We start from the raw sequence: 21,467 nt of genomic DNA, 5'->3' as shown, positions 1-21,467 counted from the left end.
CTTTAAAGATATTTTGTGTTAAAATATTGTTACTTGATATGAATCTACATGTACTGATATTTTAATTCAATGTCTGATTCGATACCCCTGCTGGTTGACTATCAGTCCCCGAGGTTATTATCAGCTCAGTAGTTATTACTACGCTACTGACGTAATTTATAACAATCCTTTCTAAAATTGTCCGTTTATAAGGTTTGAATTTCCTCGGGCAAAGTTGACCTTAGATGGATTATGCTATTTTTTTTAGGTTCTTTTCGGTTAAAAGGTCTTTCTACTGTGGCGGTTCTTATACATCTTCAAAAATTCGGCTTTGAGCGTCCTTGATGAAGAACAAAGCGCTTCGGACGGATGAAATTTATAACGTATGGTTTTCATTTTTTACTCTGTAAAATTTTTAATAAGAACTATAAACATGTATATAACTGTTATGTATTCTGTAAATATGATTTGACAATATCAATTAGTAGATATAAGAAGATGTGGTATGAGTGCCAATGAGATAACTATCCACCCAAGTCACAGTTTGTAAAAGTAAACCATTATAGGTTAAAGTACGGCCTTCAACACGGAGCCTTGACTCACACCGAACAGCAAGTTATGAAGGGCCCCAAAAATGACTAGTGTAAAACCATTCAAACAGGAAAACCAACGGTCTAATCTGTATAAAAAACGAGAAATGAGAATCACTTAATGGCCTTAATACAGTATTCATGTTTTACTTCCAGTTGTTAATGATGTAAAATAAACTTGTAAGTAGAGAGCCCAATATCAAATAAACTTTCAAATTAAAGAGTTACATGTAGTTATTGTCTTGTATACTTGTTACCATTTTTTATCTTAATTTCTGTTTGAGCACACCAAAGGCTCATTCTACAATATGTCTTGTTTTACAGTGTGATTCATTAAATCTTTGCTTCTGTGGGTTGGAAGGGTTTGTTAGTGGGTTATCAGCCAGACTTTCAACGGGTATCCGGAATCTCCTATCAGCTATCTAGCATTTAAATGTGTTTCCATGTAACGATACAAGGCCAACTGCTGGAGAATGAAAGCATCATGTGTTCCTCCAGGCCACCTCACAACAACGTTTGTGAATCTGGAATTGTTTTATGTGTTGTTTATTTTTTTTTTTAAATAGAAACATATTGCTACCACTAAAAGACCAAAAATAAATGGATAATAATAAGACTAAGATTGAGTGTTTCATAGAAGTATTCGTAGAAAATGTGTTTCACCAGTTTCCACTGCCAATTGAGGCCATAGCAGAACTATTATTCAAAATTATTATGAAATATGAATAGACATTATTAAATACTTCAGTTTCAGATACGGAGAAAAGTCCGCTTTATTTTGGGAACAAAAGTTGGAGATTTGAAAAACCTCTCCCCCTTCTTTCTTTTTCAAAAAAAACACTTATCCACCTTTTCCACCTGAAAACGTAAAACCAGTTACAATAAAAACATAAGAACAATGACAACCACTGGACTACAGATTCCTGGATTGGATCAGGCACATAAAGTATAGTGCGTATAATTTTATTCAAATAATTGATAAGTCCCAAAGGAGTCTGTTTGAATGTACGACCTTTATTAACATTTCCATAAAAGATAGATAGGATGTGATTTGTAGATCTAATCAGGTTTCCACAGGTACAGAAAAATAGTTCTAAAAAGTGTCAAATAGTCAGTGCCTTTCATATATATTCTAATTTATATGACTGACTATATAAATTACCTCACCATGTGATCAACAACTGCCTTCACATTTATTGCACGGTCACCTTTTTTACAAAAAGTTTGGCTCTTCCCCTACAGAAAGGCCATGGATGGGTATTAAGGTTCCATCTATAGTCCCAATAACATTGGGAAGGAAGCAATGCTATAAAACCCTTCTTTAACTGCTGTCAGTTCTTGATCTCGGGGAAAATCAAAGGGTGCTATGGTTTATGAAGGTGTAGATGGGGTTTACAGAATAGAGAATAATGGGTAAAAATATAAAGAAAAGAGAAATGAAGGACCCACATCCAGACCCACGTTTATCCCATGAATATCCTCCACCTCCAACTGGTTATCTCCTTTAGCAAGAAATCTAAGTGTTGTCAGAACCTACAAGTTGAATGCAACGTTTAGTCAGGTTTAGATTCACTATCTAATATGGTGCATTTGGGCAATTGAATCAGAATACTTTAGCACGAAACAAACATTCTGAAATTCTAACGTTTAATCAAAACAAAGAGCATATTTAACAATAACAATTTAGCTGTTTCTCGCTCCCTTCCTTCCTATTCCGGTCTTTCTTTTTAAATTTAATAATACTTTTGTCTAGCTATCTAATACAAGAAGTAGCGATGGTTTACGATGACTCTTGTCAGTTCAGCTTGAAATTTGAACCCGTTAAGCGAATCGTAGGGGTCCGATGATTTTAGATTATCAAAAAATATCTTGGAAGGTCAAATGTTATTATACATTGTTTAGCAATTATGGATCATTATAAGGCACATCTACGAATACAAAGCTACCACTGAAGTTTCAAGTCATCCGATTTCCAGTTTCTTATAATCTTTCGTCAATGTACCTTAATTTGAAAAAATAAACTAAAGTTGTAGGAAACTACTCATAACATCCCATAAAAACAAAACTAGTAATGGACTTCTGATAATATTGTATCTTTAAAGGACATAAAAATCGATAACTACTCTTTAACAGACAGTGTTCGTCGTATATTTAAGATAATAAATTATTTTGTTTTGTATAGCGATACATTAAAGGATCTGCTTAATCCTTGCAATTCATTATATGCTAATATTTTTAGTTTCAATTCGTTAGACATGGTTTGCCTTATTTTAAAGGCTTGGTTTTTTTGTTGGTTTTTTTTCTTCAGGAAATAGTGTCACGCCTTTTCATTTTACAGCTTTTTTTTTATATTGTGGAACATCATCTTTCAGCTAATGTATCATTTTGACAGACATTTTGCATTCATAATAACTTGTGTGTGTGTGGTTTTATTTTTTTGACAGTTTTGTTTGATATTTTGTTAGGTTTTATAAAATTTACTTTTAACAGATCGAATCTCGCAATATTTATCAGCTGCTTGATGGACTCTCTTTGAAGACAAACTCGAAAAACATTATCTTAACGGACTCAGTTGAGTTGCGGTAAACTGTTGCTAAACCTTTCAATAACGGACAAACATTTTTCAGCTAGACTCGCCAGGTTAAACTCATCATTGGGGTATCTTGTTTCAAAAATGTTTCCGATGACCCCGCATGCCGACCAACATAGCCTATATGGCTAAAAATAGAACATAAGGTCAAAATGCAAGTTTTGTCTATTATTTTGAAAACCGCTATCAATAGAGAAAATCTGACGGATTCAAAATTGTTCAGAATGTTGAGATCTACCCACTGTCTATTCACATCAAAACTGTCAGACGACTTCTTATGGGAGTTATTGCCCTTAAATGACGAATTTTACCATTTGTTTTTGTTTTTTTTATTTTTTGTCTATTATTTATAAACTTATCATAGATTGAGACAAATTTCTATTGACAAAAATGGTCAGCATGGCAAGATCTACAAATAAATCAACATATCGAAGTCGTCTTACGACTCCTAATTGAAGTTATTGCCCTTTAATGACGATTTTTAGCATGATTTGCATTTATGCCTAATATCTTTAAAACTATAATAGATAGATAGAAACTTAAATAAGCAAAAGAAATCAGCAAGACAAGATATACAAATAAGTTAAATGGCCGAAATCGTATGACGACTCTTTATTGCAGTTATTGCTCTTAAATGACGATTTTTAGTTTGTTTACCTATTATCTTGAAAACTATGTAAGATAGATTGACACTTTTAAAGCAAAAATAATAATCAAGACAAGATCTAAAAATCAGTCAAATTTTGCCTAAATCATTATTAGACTCTTTATAGGAGTGACTATCCTCAAATGCCGATTATTTACCTTTTTTGTGTGTTTTGGGCAAAAACTAAAGAATATAGAGTGGAACTGTAAACAGAAAAAATTATAAGCAATACAAAATCTAACAAAAATGAGATTTTTGTCATGAATTATATATTAGTCCACAATGTTAGAGAGTGTCTATTGTTGAAGATACACATAGACCTAGGTGAATTACTCAGGCTTCTTAAAAGCCTATAGTTTGTCTTGGTGTCGTAGAAGAATATAAACTCTTGGCTGTTTGGGGGTTGTAAAAGTGACGGCTTCATTGCACATCGTTGCTTCAAATGTTCAAATGTACATATTTGCATGTTGTTTAAATCTTATTGTAAAAGTCAGTCTTGAATACTGAATCCTTGTATAGCTTACTATATGGTATGGCTTTTCCTTTTTCTTTAAGGTCGTGATATGACCTATGATTGTTCACATCCTGATCTGTGTTGTCTGATTTCCATTCATACCACATCTAATGTTTAAGTTTATTGAAAACTGTGTCGAGAGATTATAAAAGTTTAAAAAAATGTTTTACCTGGGGAAAAAAATTTTGTGATATTCTTATGGACAAAAAGCAATGTCTTTGTAAGGGGTTAACCTTTTTAACTCGATGCACTATTTACAGAAAAGAGTAAATCTAACCATGATATTGCTGTGACGGCCTATTGTTTTTAATCTAGTGAGAGCCGTATACGCATGACCAACCATTTAAACTAATTCCAAAAATACAGACCGTTAGACATGACATACGTCTCATAACAGTTATATTAATTCCATGATTACCGATTTTTTTAGGGCATTATGAGCCTCGCTAAAATGTAATTTAATTTAGTTCATTATTTTGCATTTTACTTAAACACCCATTTTCAACAACAGCCCAATTAATAATATATGACGAGCTATACTTTTTTTAATAGTGACACAATTAGGCTTACGGTTTAATTTTTAATTTTCCAGAGTGAAAACAAATTATGACATCATCCAGAACAGTAATATGTGATGTTTGTGAGTCTCAACACAGGACAACAAAGGCGGACTTCTGGTGTTCTGAATGTGACGAAGGATTATGTTCCCAATGTCTGAAGTATCACAATGCATTAAAAGCCACACGTGCCCATAAAGTTATACCTGTCGCCAATTATAAACAATTACCTACGTCGATAGACAATATATCACAACACTGTTCACAGCATGACAGAAAATTCCAGAATTATTGTCCCAAACATGAAAGTCTCTGTTGTTCTTTGTGTATTCAGTCCAACCATGCTACCTGTCTTGGGATATTATCGCTGGAGAATGTCATAAAAACAGCAAAGACTTCAGTCTTATTGGAAAGTCTTGATCAGAATCTGAAAGATATCACAATGAATATCAAGAGAGTTGTTAAAGATCGGAAACAAAATCTTGTGGAAATCAAGAAGCAAAGGCAGAAATTTCACGATGAAATAAAGCAGGTCCGTAATAAAATTAACGGACACCTTGACACTCTAGAACGCGAATACTTCAGGATCTATTTGATGCCGAAAATGCCGAAAATAAAGTTAAATCATAAATTGAGGACTTGCTAGGAAAACTTGCTGAAAATACAGAAAAAGTTAATTCAACGGTAATTAATATTTCAGCCTTCAAAGATTATGCTTCAGATCTTCAAGCATTTCTAGGGAGTAAAATGATTGACACAGAAATTCAAAAATATGAAATATTTATGCAGTCTTTATTCGACGATGGAAGATTGCGAAAGATAGATATAAACTGTAAAATTGAGGACATTGGCAAGATAACCGAAGTATTATCAACTTTTACTTCACTAGGTTCAATATCCATCGAATCAAGTTCTGCAATGGTGGTTCTGAAGACAGGGAAAGAAATACAAGCACAGACAAGGTCTTTGCAGCATGTACCACCTTCAACTATCAATGATATAACAATGACATTACAAAGTAAATTCATTTTGTCTGATATCACCGGATGTTCCATTTCTTCTACGGGGGACTTCATTCTAATAGACCGCGCGCGGCGATTGTCGTCTTTTGATTTTAAACGAAGATGGAACCTTTAAGAGTGACATACTTCTGTCAACTTCATACCCAGTTGACGGTACATGTATCGATGACAAGACAGTCGCTGTTTCTTTTATTAATCCAAAATAAATACAAATCATAAACGTTTCAACTAAAACAGTTGAATGCACAATCAAAACGGCCGGTATTTGCTACTGTTTATGTTACACAGATGTCTATTTACTGTACTGTGATTGTGGCAGAGGTATTCAGAAAGTAAATATGTCAGACAATTGTTCTTATTTGGTTAAAGACAACACCTTGTCCCTGTGGAGTTATATAGCAACATCTAAAGACAAGATAGTTTATACAAATAACTCCCACCATACAGTAACATGCTGCTCGTTGGCTGGAGAGAAGATGTGGGAATACAAAGATCAATCAGTTCGTTCTCCGCGAGGGATATCTGTAGTTAAAGACTCGAACATTTATATTGCTTCATCTGGTAACGATAGTCCATTTATTACCGAAGAAGCATGCAAAACATTAGTATGCTCCCTTGTAACCTCTCGTTGGATTATGGGAACGCATTGCTGTATGGACTCCCATCAACTACTATTCAAAGATTACAGCAAGTTCAAAACACAGCAGCCAGGGTCATTACAAGGAGGAGGAAATACGACCACATAACGCCAATCCTAAAGTCTCTACATTGGCTCCCCGTAACATACCGATGCCAATATAAACTCCTCGTCTATGTGTTCAAGGCTTTGCATGAGGAGGCACCGGTCTACCTACAAGAACTCGTTAATATATATAAACCAATGCGAACTCTCAGATCTGAAAATGCCATGATTTTAACAACACCACGTGTGAGAACTAAAACATATGGGGAAAGGAGATTCGACAAAGCAGCAGCCGTTCTATGGAATGATTTACCAAGTGATATACGGAACATCCATTCTGTGAACGCTTTTAAGAAACACCTGAAAACTCATTTATTCAGACATGCTTTTTCATGGTTCTTAAAATATTTTATATCGCTGTAATTTTTGAATTTTTAAGCAAATATTTTTTTTTTTTTTTTTTGAATTTTTAAGCAAATATTTTTTGAATTTTTTAAGCAAATATTTTTAATTTATTTTTATTTTGTACGGGTTCAATGTCTCCTTTATTTTACCATGCCCATTTATATAAATTTTATTGTTGATCAGTAAATTTAATAGTATAGTTTTATATGCCATTTATTTTAAATATGTTTGTTTTAGGATCTCATAACATGGGCTTTCATATTTTATTGTTAATGCTTATATATGTGTGTGAATATGTTGTAAAGCGCTCAGGGTAATTTTTGATATTATATAATGCACTGTTATAAATACTGTATAATAATAATAATAATAATAATAGTATTATTGCGTTGTCGTCGGATGGAAAAGAAGCAAGGAAGCTGCTTGGAAGTGATAATGGGATTCACCCTTATGGACTCGCGTTTGATGTAAAGCAAGAAAAATTAATAACAGTTTTGATTACGTAGTTTATAGCTGCAAAGCAGATGATGTGGAATTCTAGATTGTTTTCTGCTCGTTTTCTGGAGAAAAGATGTGGGAGTACATCTCAATCAATACGTTCTCCGCGAGGGATGTCGAATGTTCATATTGCTTCATCTGGTAACAACAAAATTATTGTATTGTCGTCGGAAGGTAAACAAGCAAGAAACTGATTGGGAAAGATGACGTACGGAATTAGTCAGCCTTATGGACTCGCTTTTGATTGAAAGAAAGAAAATGTAGTAGTCGCCAATTATCTTAGACCTGCATTATACAGACTAAGTTAAGACTTAAGTGATGAATACGTAGTTTACAGCTGCTAAGCAGATTTTGTAGAATTATTAAAATCTGTTTGAAACCTATTGAAATGTCAAACATTTAAGAGTATAAATTAGATATAGTAGTTTTCTTTACTAAATTTCATTTCAGTTATTCGCTTGAAGGTGTAATAACATATGGTGTACAAAACGCTTGCCCTGGTTTTCAAGTTTTTTTTTTACATCCCTGGTGAACATTAAAACAAATGTTATTATTTTACAAGTGACATTGTAACCAATATCCTTGGTGGGTTTTTGCAATATTTTTTGCATTTCCATTACAATATACAGCCATTTTGTCTCCAGAATGCTAGACATAGGCATGCTAATCTTTCGGCTGTGGTGTTGGCTCTTAATATTTCAAATGGTTGAATACCTGGATACTTATATACAGTGATTCCTTTCACAAATTTGCTCGTAAGTATTGAAAATTTCAGTATATTACTTACGATCAATTTTAGTCGTACGATATTTTTTCTAAAGAGCCCAAGATGCTTAACATTACGAAGTTTGCGCCTGGCATATGTCCATTCTACTTTTTTGGAACAGCGACTTCTTAAAAGCTGTATGGTTTTTTTTTGTCAACTGATTTTTTTCAGTTATTATGAGAAATAAGATAACTATATTCGGTATGTAGAATCATTGTAAAGTATATACATGTCCGTTAGACAGATTTTACATGACCTTGATCTCATTTCATGGATGCGTGATCAGTGATCAACGCGAAGTTATCGTGATCATGTCCATTTCTCAGATACTATACGCAGTAAGTCAACCATATTTTGTGTATGGAATGATTGTACGATGTACGTGTGCGTCTGGTAAGGTTCAAATGATCTTGACCTCATTTTCATTGACCAATGATCAATCTGGATTGTTTTTATTTGGTGCGATTGATTATGTTGCGGTGTTTGCAGGAAAACTTTTGATTTTGTGACCTTTCATGTCCCAGTATTGTTTTTTTTAAAAATTATATCTTCCCAGACATAACATTATTATGAAATATCTGTTTCACAGATGACGACGGATATGTTCCAATTGTCGTACCTACTATCTCGCCCCTTCCCCCAAATGTGACCTACCGAATTAGACATATCACCGAGTTTGTACTTACATGAGAAATACGACGGCTGTCACATGTGGATCATGACCTGCTTACCCTTCCGGAGCACCTGAGATCACCCCCAGTTTTTGATGGAGTTCGTGTTGCTCAGTCTTTGGTTTTCTATGTTGTTTTGTGTATTGTTGTTTGTCGGTTTGTCTTTTTTTTTTTAGTCATGGCGTTGTCAGTTTATTTTCGACTTATGAGTTTAAATGTCCTTTTGATATCCCTAGCCACTCTTTTACCTTCACAAATAAAGTGTCTTGGGGCTTTTGATATAAGTTAAATGTTCTGAATGGTAAACCTCTAAATCAAACTTCAGTTGAATATATAATCTTTATTTCTTTATTCACGGATCCAATTCTATATATGGTACAAAAAAGTCAATCTAGTGTTAAAAATGCTACTTTTAAAAATATGATGTGGTATGGTTGCCAATGAGACAACTCTTCACAAGAGACCAAATGACACAGAAATCAGCTGTAGGTCATCGTACGGATTTCAACAATGAGTAAAACCCATATCGCATAGTCAGCTATGAAAGGCACCTTAATGACAAATGTAAAACAATTCAAACGAGAAAACTAACAGCCTGATTTATGTACAAAATAAAGAAGAAAACACAAATACGATATACAGCAACAAACGACAACCACTGAATTAAAGGTTCCTGACTTGGGACAGACACATACAGAATGTGGCGGGGTTAAACATGTTAACGGGCCCCTAACCTGGGACAGTGGTGTAACAGTATAACATATGAACAAACTATAAAAATCAGTTGAAAACGGCTTAACTCATCAGATCGATACAAACCAAAAACACAAGTAACAAAAATACAGAGTGGACGTGGCAGGGTACTAATACATCCCCATAACAAAAAAAGACTCCAAGTACAGATCTGAGAGTACTTGCAGTTACTGACAGCTAGTTAAAAGCCAATAACAACTAATAAAAAAATCATGCATCTAAGACTAAAAAATCATTCAGTACACTTCCAACATCCAATGGATTAAGTGTAATTACGTCATTAACAGTCAGAGAAAAAACATGAACTTGTGCAATGGCAAGTCTTCTTTTTTGTCCAGTATTTTTCCACACCCTGGATCATTTCAAGTGCTCAGTGTTTTTATTTGTCTCAATTATTAAGCAGGTTGTTTTACGATACTTGAAATTATATTATACGTGTATTGAAGAACATGCAGTATGTTTTTTTTGTCGGAAAACGTTGATTTGTGGCATAAGTTACTTTTCTGATTTTGCTTAAACATGTGAAAAATTTTGAACTCACACTAGCATCCGCACTTGCCATCTCAGTATAGATGAGTATATAATAGTAGTGAAATGCAACAAATAACCTATTATTTTCTTTTTCTTTCATTGTTTTAATCACAACTCAGTCAGATTACGTAAAATTTAAATGGTCATCTAGAATATAACATTGGCAATGGCAGTCAACAAAACAGTAAAAACAGGTTAAGGGACAAAGCTGTTTGCAATCTACTGCAGGACAAAAGCTTGTTCTGGTATTAAAACGTCGAGGTCGTATAAAATAGAAACAAAACAATAGAAAAACGCTTTTCAGCTGTACAGTATATAAGAAGAAAATATTAAATATCTATACCTGTGTAATTGTTGGTATAGCCTTTTAGCATCCAGTTGGTCTTTCGACTAAACGCGATACCGAATCTACAATTTCGAGCTCTGTCTGCTTAAAAGATCTTTATCTTTGGATCATTTGTTCATCATCACACAATCCAGCTTTTTAGTCTGATCCCTAAATATTCTTTCTCTCCTAAATTGGCGTCGCAGAAATAAAATTTGTAGGGACGCCGCCATTTTATATAAGTATATGTCCTTAATTAAGTTTACGACCAATTTTGGATGTAAAGTTTGTCGGTAGTTATTTTGTGAAAATAAAATTGTGATAAGTTTCGCAAAACTTATGACTAAAGTTGATCGTAAGTCATGAACAATTCAGTATACTGATCAACTTTTGTCGTAAGATTGATTTTAGACTAACGACTTTTTGGGAAATTGAAAACTGGTTCCTAAATCATAGAAATTTCCTTTTAATTAGAAACTTTATTTGTCACATTTTGCTGTTTGGAGGCAAACGGAGATGGAGGTTTCTCAACTGAACCAACACTATCGTCATTCCGTCCATAAATTTCGAATCACTCGGACTTTGCTCAATCTGAACTGATCTCGAATTTAACGTGAATATATACACAGTGCACCTAGTTTGGCAGTTTTTTTTTCTCCTACGTATATTTAAGAACCATACAAAAGTTTCGATTTTTTTTTTGTAGATATATCCTTATTTATTATATAGTTCCACAAATTTAAATTTCAATCAATATTGAAACACAGAAACATTGGGTTGAACCGACCTCCAATCGATTCAAGATTCTGTAATGAGAAGTACCTAAATTGCACCCATGCTTAATTACACATCCGTTAAAAATCAAATACATGATGTTTTTTTCTATATCTTATTTTTTTAATAATGCATTTTATATGAAATGGATGTCTGTGACATATTTTAATTTCTCATTTTTAAAAGTAGACTTTTTGTAGAGGTACGTTGCATGAAACGTTTCCGTAAATTATCTTTTTTTTTCACTAGATACTTTATCTGTTGATACATAATGTGACGGTTTTGGGTATAATTAAGTTTATTTATAATTAGCTATGTTGAAAGACGTGCATAGTGGCAAATTATCAGTCCGACTGATTAAAATCAAACCTCTCACTTGATATCATTTATTTATATGTCCCACGCGACATATCAGAAAACGGGAGCGCTGAGAAGTTTGATTTTAATCAGACTGGCAAATTATAAAATACGAATTGTTTTGTCTTTAAGAAAACCTTAAGATTCCCTCTACTATACTAATACTTTATTACAGTCACGTGTAGCATGTCGTCACATATCATTCTATATTTTAACCTTCCTGGTCCATGAACGTTCATGTTTACATGAGAAATATTCTATATTGCATGTAAGTTCCGAGCTTTCATTAAATCGCACTCAATGTTATATTACCTACCAATCCATGCAAACGTCAAGCTCAAGAAAACAATGTTTCTCGTACTAAAAATGTTGACAATTTGCTATATTTTGTATAAATGGGGCGTCAAATTGGTAAACTACGTACACTATATGGCATACGAGACGATAAAATAGTATTCAGTATAGATAGACTCATCATACATACAATGTCTTTGAATACACTGTTTCATACGAGACGATAAAATAGTATTCAGTATAGATAGACTCATCATTCATACAATGTCTTTGAATACACTGTTTCATACGAGACCATAAAATAGTATTCAGTATAGATAGACTTATCATACATACAATGTCTCTGAATACACCGTGAAACAGCTTTTCTGAGATTTTTTATTGGTGTACTTTATGCAAGAATTTTTCTGGAAATAGAAATGACCCGGGCTTTATCGTTGCGCGTCAAACGCCCCGCCCCTCTTCGTTACCATAGGTGTCAAATGAGCCATCATTTTTTATCGTCAATCGTCCCATCATATTTTTTAGCTAAATTTAACGTCAAATGTAGAAAAGTGTTTATCATCAAAATATCATTAATCGTGATGTTACGTATATCTTTCCTTTATTCGTTTGTTATTGACAATAGATAGTCGAGAGTCTACAACTGAGACATTAAAATAAGGGAGCATCTCAAAATTATTAAATAAATTATTGATTTACTCCTCACAACAACAGGTTTTTTAACATTACATTCAATAGATATAATAAAACTTGCGAGTGAAGTCTTTCCACTTCTTCTAATAATCTAGTTGACTGATTTGATGGATGAAAAAATTTTGCATAACATCAATTACTTCTTCGTATAGATCTAGGCAATAACATTTTCATATTTCATACTAATTGATTGTTACTATGAAGTCCAGTGACAAATATTTAACACATATTCTTTACTCACAGAACTAAAAAAAATATCCTCCCAATATAGAACCAATTCCTTTATTAAAAAAATACACGGGGTTGGGTTCCAAGGAACCTGCGAAAAAGGTAAGGGCTGTTTCCACTTAAATAGAAGGTTTTCATGTGAGTGCAACACATTTATTTGTATCTAAATCATGGTATGTCTGAATATTCAAGGATTTAACACGCCATCACCTTTTCCCTTCAAAAAATATCCTTGAATTTTATAAATTGCAATAGGAACATGCAAGGATTGAAACCTTCCTCACAATATCCTTAAATTTTCCTTTATATATTTCTTTTTCTCTAGAGATCCTCGAAACTTATGATTTATTGGTTTGTTGCGTATGTATTTGGTTTTCATCGTTATCAAAATTGGACTAGGAACTTACGTGTTTTACGTGTCTATCTGAATCTGAAAATTCCATCATTTTTTTATTCGCTTGTTCCAAAAATGTTGTCTCAGTGTATTAAATCAAGGCAGTAGTACACGTCCTGTTTCTCTTAGTTTAGGAGGGGGGACATTTAACCTGTTTCTCTGAGGAGAACATGTTCGTTAAATATTCGCCACTGGACGTCATACAAATAATAAATCAATGAATTTGACAATATGAAATGTATGTATCTTTCCTACTGGTACTCTGTAGGTGTCATCTCTCCCACCAGCTGCCATCTCCTTCCTTTCAGTGTTGCCTCCATATTTTGGGCCTTCTGCTCAGGTACCCCCATTTTGGTATCGCCCAAGTAATATCTAAATACCAATAGATATCTTGGATGGTCGGTCCTATGCCAGGAACGGCCGGATTGCATTTCAGTTATATAAATGTCGTCTGTTAGCCATTAGTCATGTACCGGAAGAGGCTCATTCATGGGTAGTTCTTCTGGACATCTCTAGATGGTCTATCTCATGACCTAAAACTAACCCTACCAATACTACATTCCCCCCAGTTTTATTTAAAAGGCCCCCTATATTGAGGTGGGCCTGTGAATTCGCCCAAAATCATCGAAAGACTGACATAACACTAAATTTATAGAAAATAGACATCAATTTAAAAAGTATACACCCCCTCCCCCCAACAGACCCTTTGTTTCCATGGGTCTACTTATATAAAGTTAATACAATATGATGTTCCCAACAAAAAAGTAAACTAAATTGTTCTTCTCTGGATCATACATCAGCTTCCCCCTTCCCTTATACAAACTAAGCCCTGGACACTTAGTGGCTGCAAGTCCTCTATATAGTTGGACCAGGAGATTGTGCTGATCCATTATCATTCTTCATCGTTAAGAGTTCGGTATCATTCTTCTTCACTTGTATTGTCTTTATACCTTTGTTAAGGGAGGGATTTTCAGGGTCCCACTGTCTTCTGCCGGGACCCCTTCTAACTGTATCAAAGGTCACATGCAAGACTGTTGTCCCACTCTCTGCGGAGGGTGTCTGCAGATTAAAATACCTAGCGTCAATATTATCAGCTTTGAAAAGTAACTACAATCCCGAATCGGGGCTTTCTGGATTAATGGATGTAGATTTCTGGCTGACGGAAGATTCGACAATGATAACTGTTTCTTTGTAGGGCGGACTGATACTTTCAGTTGTAGCCTTTCCACAATTTCTCCCAAGTGATGAGGAGGCCCAGGAAAGTTGGGACTCCACCTCAGACGGTGAGGGAGATACCACACTGGTAGAAGAGGCCAGTGATGAGGGGATAGTCACAGTTTGTCAGCTTAGATCAGGGACTGTGTTTAGGGTATATGTAAAGGTCAAAGCTTGTTTGCTGTAGTAGATACAGCTGCAGATGTTACTCTCATATCTGAAGAGTGTAAGCGGTTAAGAGCCAACTTCATATCAAACACTCTCCATCTAAATTCAATGATCAAGATGACTGTTTTCTCCGAGGGCAACCTTATCATGATAAAGGTTGCCCAGAAGCCAAAACAACGAGAAAATCTTGAATGGTGTACCCATCTGATATAAGAAACAAGTGGTTGTTAAAATTTCAACGGGACTGCTCGAGAGGCCAGAGTCAGTCTCAAAAAATGAAATAGGGCCTGAAGGCAGGGTCTCCTCCCCGGAAGAGGGCCCTACACTATGACTAATGACAATGAGGAAAATCGAAACCAACCAAAGTGGAACGTGGACCCATTTGGGGTCCTGCCCAATGAATGTTTTGGTTTAAATGATAATGGGGGTCATCATGATATTTTGCACAGTGCCCTTCACAGTCGTGTACAATAATAACACAAGATCGATCAACAATGTTCAAAGGAATATCAGGGATCGGCGTTTCCTACTCCTGTTGTAGATGGAGGAACGACTGAAAATATTGAAAAAAGTCATCCATCCCTCACTTTTGTGAAGGCAATGGCTTTCCTAAATTCTGCTGGACCCTCCTTGTCCCCTGTGAGAACTGCTGGACCATCTAAGTTGCCCAAGTCCAGTTTCTCACCTGAATCTAAATGTAAGGTTCTGAAAAAATAAGTGGGCAGTATGTTACTTTCCTGATTATCCGGACACAAGACCGCCCCGCTAGGCGACCAAAAGAATTCTTAGCCCTCGACCTACGCCCTCTGTACATCTATTTCTACCTCTACCTCCCAATGGGGCTTGAAGCTGTTTGGCACCTTATTTACTAAGTGTATATACTGCCTCCCCATTTTCCGCAACCCCTCCTCTTTTATATAGCCCCATGAAGTCATGGTGGTGTTATGGTAACCCTGAGACGCCTCATGTTTCTCCACTAATGGCATGCCTGGGGTATCCACTACCAAGGAATGCTCATGGTTAGCCCTTATTTTCCAACACCCGCTGTCTGTGTCCCTTATCAAAGTGAACCTTTTATCTACGTCAACCTTCAACAGTTTGTGAATATCTGGTATAGAGTACCCGGCCAAACCTGGGTGCCTTTTAAGGATTTCCTTCACAAACATATACCCACCAGGGAGGAGTCTGTGGCCCAACTTCAGGGCCCCATGCCTCAATATATAAGCAAGAGATTTGGATAAATAGTGGTTTAAACCACCTGATGGAGTTGCCTCTTCGTCATAACTTGATGATTGCTCAGACTCAATCTATGCCACAGGCACTTGTCTCTAAAAAAAATTTCCTATATACCTTAATATAAAACATGGATTTTTTTTTCAGAGACAAGTGCCTGTAACTTGAGCATATTGAATCTAATTACACAGGTAAACTAAGATTTTATAGTAAAATTTGCTCATCATTTGACTTAAAAGCTTACCTTAGCTTTGATATACCAAAATATGAGAGATCACTTCTCACAAAAATTAGAATAAGTGCACATTCACTTGTCATTGAAACTGGGAGATACAGTAAACCAAAAACTTTAGCAACGGAAAGATCCTGCAAACCTTGCGGAGATAAAGTAGAAGATGAAGTGCACTTCCTTTTATATTGTCAACTATATAACAACCTTCGAGAGAAGTTTAATATTTTCCAAAATTTTATTAAGATGATGATATGAAATCAGTTATCTATTTACTTAATCCAAATAATTTGGCTAATACCAAACAAATATGTAATTATTTGTGAAAAGCTTTTGAAGTTTACATTAACGCTTAGTGTCAGTTGGTCTACCATAAGTTATGGAAGTACTATACAAAAATATAATACTTTTAGTTTAATATATATATAGGGTTGGTCAAGGGCCGACAGACTTGCTCGGGAAAGTTTTTGGATAAGAAAGTTAAGGACAGTTTCCCCAGAGGGCATTAATGAAAAAACATAGATTGAGTCCCTACCATCACTTGTTTCCTGTAGTCCTGTACTGAAGCCTCAGTTACAGGAAACAAGTGATGGTAGTGACTCAATCTATGTTTTTTCATTAATGCCCTCTGGGGAAACTGTCCTTAACTTTCTTATCCAAAAACTTTCAGGTGATAAAATATAAAGAATGGAAAATAATGGGCACAATAAATAAAGAATAGAGAAAAATGGTCTTAACAAATAAAGAATTCGGAAATGAAGGATCTCGAGTCCTTCCGATCCAAACCCTCATAGATTACCGTGATTTCCCCATAATAAAAACCGATAATTTCACTCCTATGACGTCATATAGATTTACAAATAGACCGAAAGGTAGTCTTTGCCACTTGTATTTTTTACCTTCTACTGCAAATTGAAAGAGTAGCTTTTCAACCACTAGTAATAAAAACCATGTTCTCCCAGACTTAAATGTCAATCGGTACACGCCAAACAGTTCTCGAATAATGTCGGAATTTCCGTTCACAACTATCAAAACGTGTGCGCAGAACTCGAAACATTGTGTAAGGGAGCAACCATTTAACTTGAAGTTAAATGGTCGTTCCCTAACTAACACACAACGTTGAATCTTGTTTTCTGAGAAAAATATATATGCTTCAACAATTATTATATATATTTATAGATTGCATTGTAATAAAAGATGTAGATGTATATAGAACTCCTAGTAAATCAATAACAAAATTCCTACTATTGAGATGATCTCTCATTTAAATGTCTCAACTGTAGAGTGTAGACTCTCGACTCTCAATTGTCAATTATAAACATTTATCTAACATGTCTACTAAGAACATGGTCTCTCGTCAGCATTAATTAAGCTTATAAATGTACATATTGAAACATTGCGTATATCTACTGATGAAAATATTTAAAGGAAGCACGTGTTTATTTGTGTTCTTGCTTAATTTTAGCCCACATGGCCCAAATTTAAAATAAAATGTTTTTCCTTTCCTTATAACGCCGATAAAGACTGTTTTTGCAGTGAATGTTTACATACAAACTGGGGTTAAAGTTTTTTAATCATTAATAACTTTGTCAAATCTTGGTGCTTGAACGTTTTGAAACTTGAGAAGAAGCTTCTTCATTATCAAGAAAAATCATCTGAAGAATTTGTGTGTTGAAATTGCTTCATCGACACAAAATTTTGAAAGTGAAAACATTTTTTTAACATGTACAGTTTTGTATGTTGCTTATATGTTGTAGTAACAGTCATTATTATGTACTTAAACCTTGTATAGCTTACACTACGGTATGGGTTTTCCTCATTTTTGAAGGTAGTACTATGACCTATGATTGTTCACATCCTGGTCTCTGTTGTCTCATTTCCAATCATACCGCAACTCCTAATTTTTATGTTTGTTGAAAACTGTGTCGAGTGAAAAATAGGTTTTACTCGGGGAAAACAAATTTTGTGATATTCTTGTGGACGAAAAGCAATGTCTTTGTTATGGTTAACCTTTTTAACTCGATGCAAAATTAACAGAAAAGAGTTAATCTAAACCCGAGATTTCTGTGGCGGCCTGTTGTTTTTAATCTAGTAAGAGCAATGCAAACATGACCAACCATTTTAACTAATTCCCAAATACAGGCTGTCGGACATGATAAAAGTCTCATCATTAGTATATCAGTTCCAAGATTACTGATTTTCTTAACGTGTACTATGAGCCACGATAATGTTCAATTTTATTTAGTTTATTATTTTGAAGCAATAAAGATTTTTATTTTACTTTAACACCCGTTTTCAACAACAGCCAAATTAAAAATTATATGACCAACTATACTGCTGGAGGAGACTTCATTGCCATCCTTTAATGATGTTTTTTTTTTCTATATTAACGCAATTCGACTCACGGTTTATTTTTGATTTTCCAGAGTGAAAACAAATATGGCATCATCCAGCACAGTTATATGTGGTGTTTGTGAGTCTCAGCACACGACAACAAAGGCGGACTTCTGGTGCCCTGAATGTGACGAAGGACTTTGTTCCCAATTTTAGAAGCATCACAGTGCATCAAAAGCCACACGTTCCCATGAAGCTATACCTGTCGACAACTATAAACAATTACCTACGCCGATAGCCAATATATCACAACACTGTTCACAGCATGGAAGAAAATTCCAGATTTATTGTCCGCAACATGAAAGTCTCTGTTGTCCATTGTGTACTCAGTCCAATCATGCTAACTGTGTTGGGATATTATCGCTGGAGGAAGTCATACAAACAGCAAAGACTTCAGTCTTATTGGAAAGTCTTAATAAGAATTTGAAAGATATCAAAATAAATATCGAGAGGATCGTTAAAGATAGGAAACAAAATCTTACTGAAATTCAGAAACAAAAGCAGAAATTTCACGTTGAATTAAAGCAGGTCCGTAATAAAGTTAACGAACACCTTGACACTCTAGAACAACGGATACTTCAGGATCTTTATGCTGCCGAAAATAAAGTTAAATCACAAATTGAGGACTTGCTAGCAAAACTTGCTGAAAATACAGAAAATGTGAATTCAATGGAAAATAATATTTTAGCCATCAAAGATTATGCTTCAGACCTTCAATCATTTCTAGGGAGTAAAATGATTGAAACAGAAGTTCAAAAATATGAGATGTTTATACAGTCTTTATTTGACGATGGAAGTTTGCGGAAGATGGACATAAACTGTAAAATTGAGGACAAGATAACCGACGTATTGACAACTGTTGCTTCACTAGGTACAATATCCATCGAATCAAGCTCTGCATTGGTTGTTATGAAGACAGGGAAAGAAACACAAGCACAACACGTACCACCATTTACTATTAATGATATAACAATGACATTACAAAGTAAATTAACATTTTCTAATATCACCGGATGTTCCATTTCTTCTACAGGAGACATCATTCTAATAGACTGCAGCATTAATCGTCTGTTGATTTTTTTAAACGAAGATGGAACCTTTAAGAGTGACATACCTATGTCACATTCGTACCCAGTTGACTGTACTTGTATCGATGACAAGACAGTCGCTATTTCTTTTCCTAATTCAAAACTATTACAAATCTTAAAAGTTTCAACTAAAACAGTTGATCGCACAATAAAAACGGAAGATAAATGCTACGGTTTATGTTACTTGGGTGGCTATTTATTCTACTGTGATACTGGCAGAGGTATTCAGAAAGTAAATATGTCAGACAATTGCTCTTCTACTTTGGTTAAAGACGACACCTTGTCACAATGGAGTTATGTAGCAACATCTAAAGACAGGATAGTTTATACCAATAACTCTTACCATGCAGTAACTTGCTGCTCGTTGGCTGGAGAAAAGATGTGGGAATACAAAAATCAATTAGTTCGTACTCCGTGAGGGATATCTGTAGATAAAGACTCTAAAATTTATATTGCTTCAACTGGTAACTGTAGTCTAATTGTATTGTCGTCGGATGGAAAACAAGCAAGACAGCTGCTTGGAAGTAATGAAGAAATTAGTCATCCTTGTGGACTCGCGTTTGAAGTAACGAAAAAAAAATTATTAGTTGCGAATTATAGTGGAACTGCATTATACAGACTAAGTTGCAATTGAAGTGATGATAACGTAGTTGACAGCTGCAAAGCAGTTTTTGTAGAAATATTAAAATCTATCTGATATCTATTGAAATGACAAACACATTAATGAGTATTAATCACATATATTCATTTTCTTTACTTAATTTCATTTCAGTTATTTGCTTTAGCTTTAAGGTGTAATAATATATGGTGTACAAAACCCTTTACCTGCGCGACTTTCCCTTTTTTTTTTGGGGGGGGGGGGGGGGGGGGGGGGGGGAGGGCATCCCTGGTGAACATTTAAATCTTGAAAAGCGCTTTGTACGCACGAAAAAATAAGTGTTATCATGTTACACGTGACATTGTAATCAATATCCCTGATGACTTTATTTTGTCATGAAAAATTACTAATATTTATTGCAATTCGACTTTCGTTGAAACGTCTATTTTAGTTTCGAGAATGCTATATATAGGCATGCTAATCTGTCGGCTGTGGCGTTGGCTATTTATATTCAGATGGTTGAATACCTGGATACTTCATAACATGTACAGTGACTCATTTCACAAATTTACTCAATATGATTGATTGATTGGTTGTTGGTGTCGTGCTATTTCGTGGCGGTCAGTTTTTATGGTGGGGGAAGCCGTAGTGTCCGGAGAGAACCACCGACCTTCGGTAGGAAAACTGACAATCCTAGTCAATTAAGATTGAAGTCAAGCGAACCTACCACATGTGGGATTCAAAGCTCTCAACCTTAGTGTTGACAGGCTAGTGATACAGTTGTTCACCACTCAGCCACCGAGTCCCCCAAATAAGTATTGAAATTTCCGTACATAACTTACGATCAACTCTAGTGGTAAGATGTTTGGTGAAAAGAACACTTAGTGTTTAATGTTGCGAAGTTTCCGACTGTCATATGTCTATTCTCCTTTTCTTGATAAAGCAACTTCTTAAAACAACTTTTTTGTCAGGTGAACTTATCAGTTATTATGAGAACTATGATAACTATATTCGGTATATCGATTCATTGCAAAGTATACATGTCCGTTGGACAGATTTCACCTGACCTTGACTTCATTTCATGGATGAGTGATCAGTGTTCAACGCAAAGTTTTCGTGATCAAGTCCATTGATACTATACGCAGTATGTCAACTATGTAAAGGTTGGTGTATGAAATGGTTGCAAGATGGGCGTGTGCGTCTGGTATGGTTTATCTTCCCTTGACCTCATTTTCATGGATCATTGCATTGTTCACTGTTAAGTTTTCGT

At 34.9% G+C, this 21,467-nt stretch overlaps 1 protein-coding gene across 1 annotated transcript; it reads left to right on the top strand.

Moving 5' to 3' along the window:
• Positions 1-1,467: 1,467 nt before the first annotated feature.
• On the top strand, positions 1,468-20,383 carry LOC127733684 (uncharacterized). The gene is made up of 2 exons (XM_052242998.1): positions 1,468-1,515; positions 18,668-20,383. The coding sequence occupies exons 1-2, from the start codon at positions 1,468-1,470 to the stop codon at positions 20,015-20,017; spliced, it is 1,398 nt and encodes a 465-aa protein (XP_052098958.1). The 3' UTR covers positions 20,018-20,383.
• Positions 20,384-21,467: the final 1,084 nt, after the last annotated feature.

Source organism: Mytilus californianus, unplaced genomic scaffold (assembly GCF_021869535.1).
Source record: "Mytilus californianus isolate M0D057914Y unplaced genomic scaffold, xbMytCali1.0.p SCAF_3, whole genome shotgun sequence".
NCBI lineage: Eukaryota > Metazoa > Mollusca > Bivalvia > Mytilida > Mytilidae > Mytilus > Mytilus californianus.
Note: the sequence above shows the minus strand (reverse complement) of the source record. Positions and strands in the feature narration are given on the sequence as shown.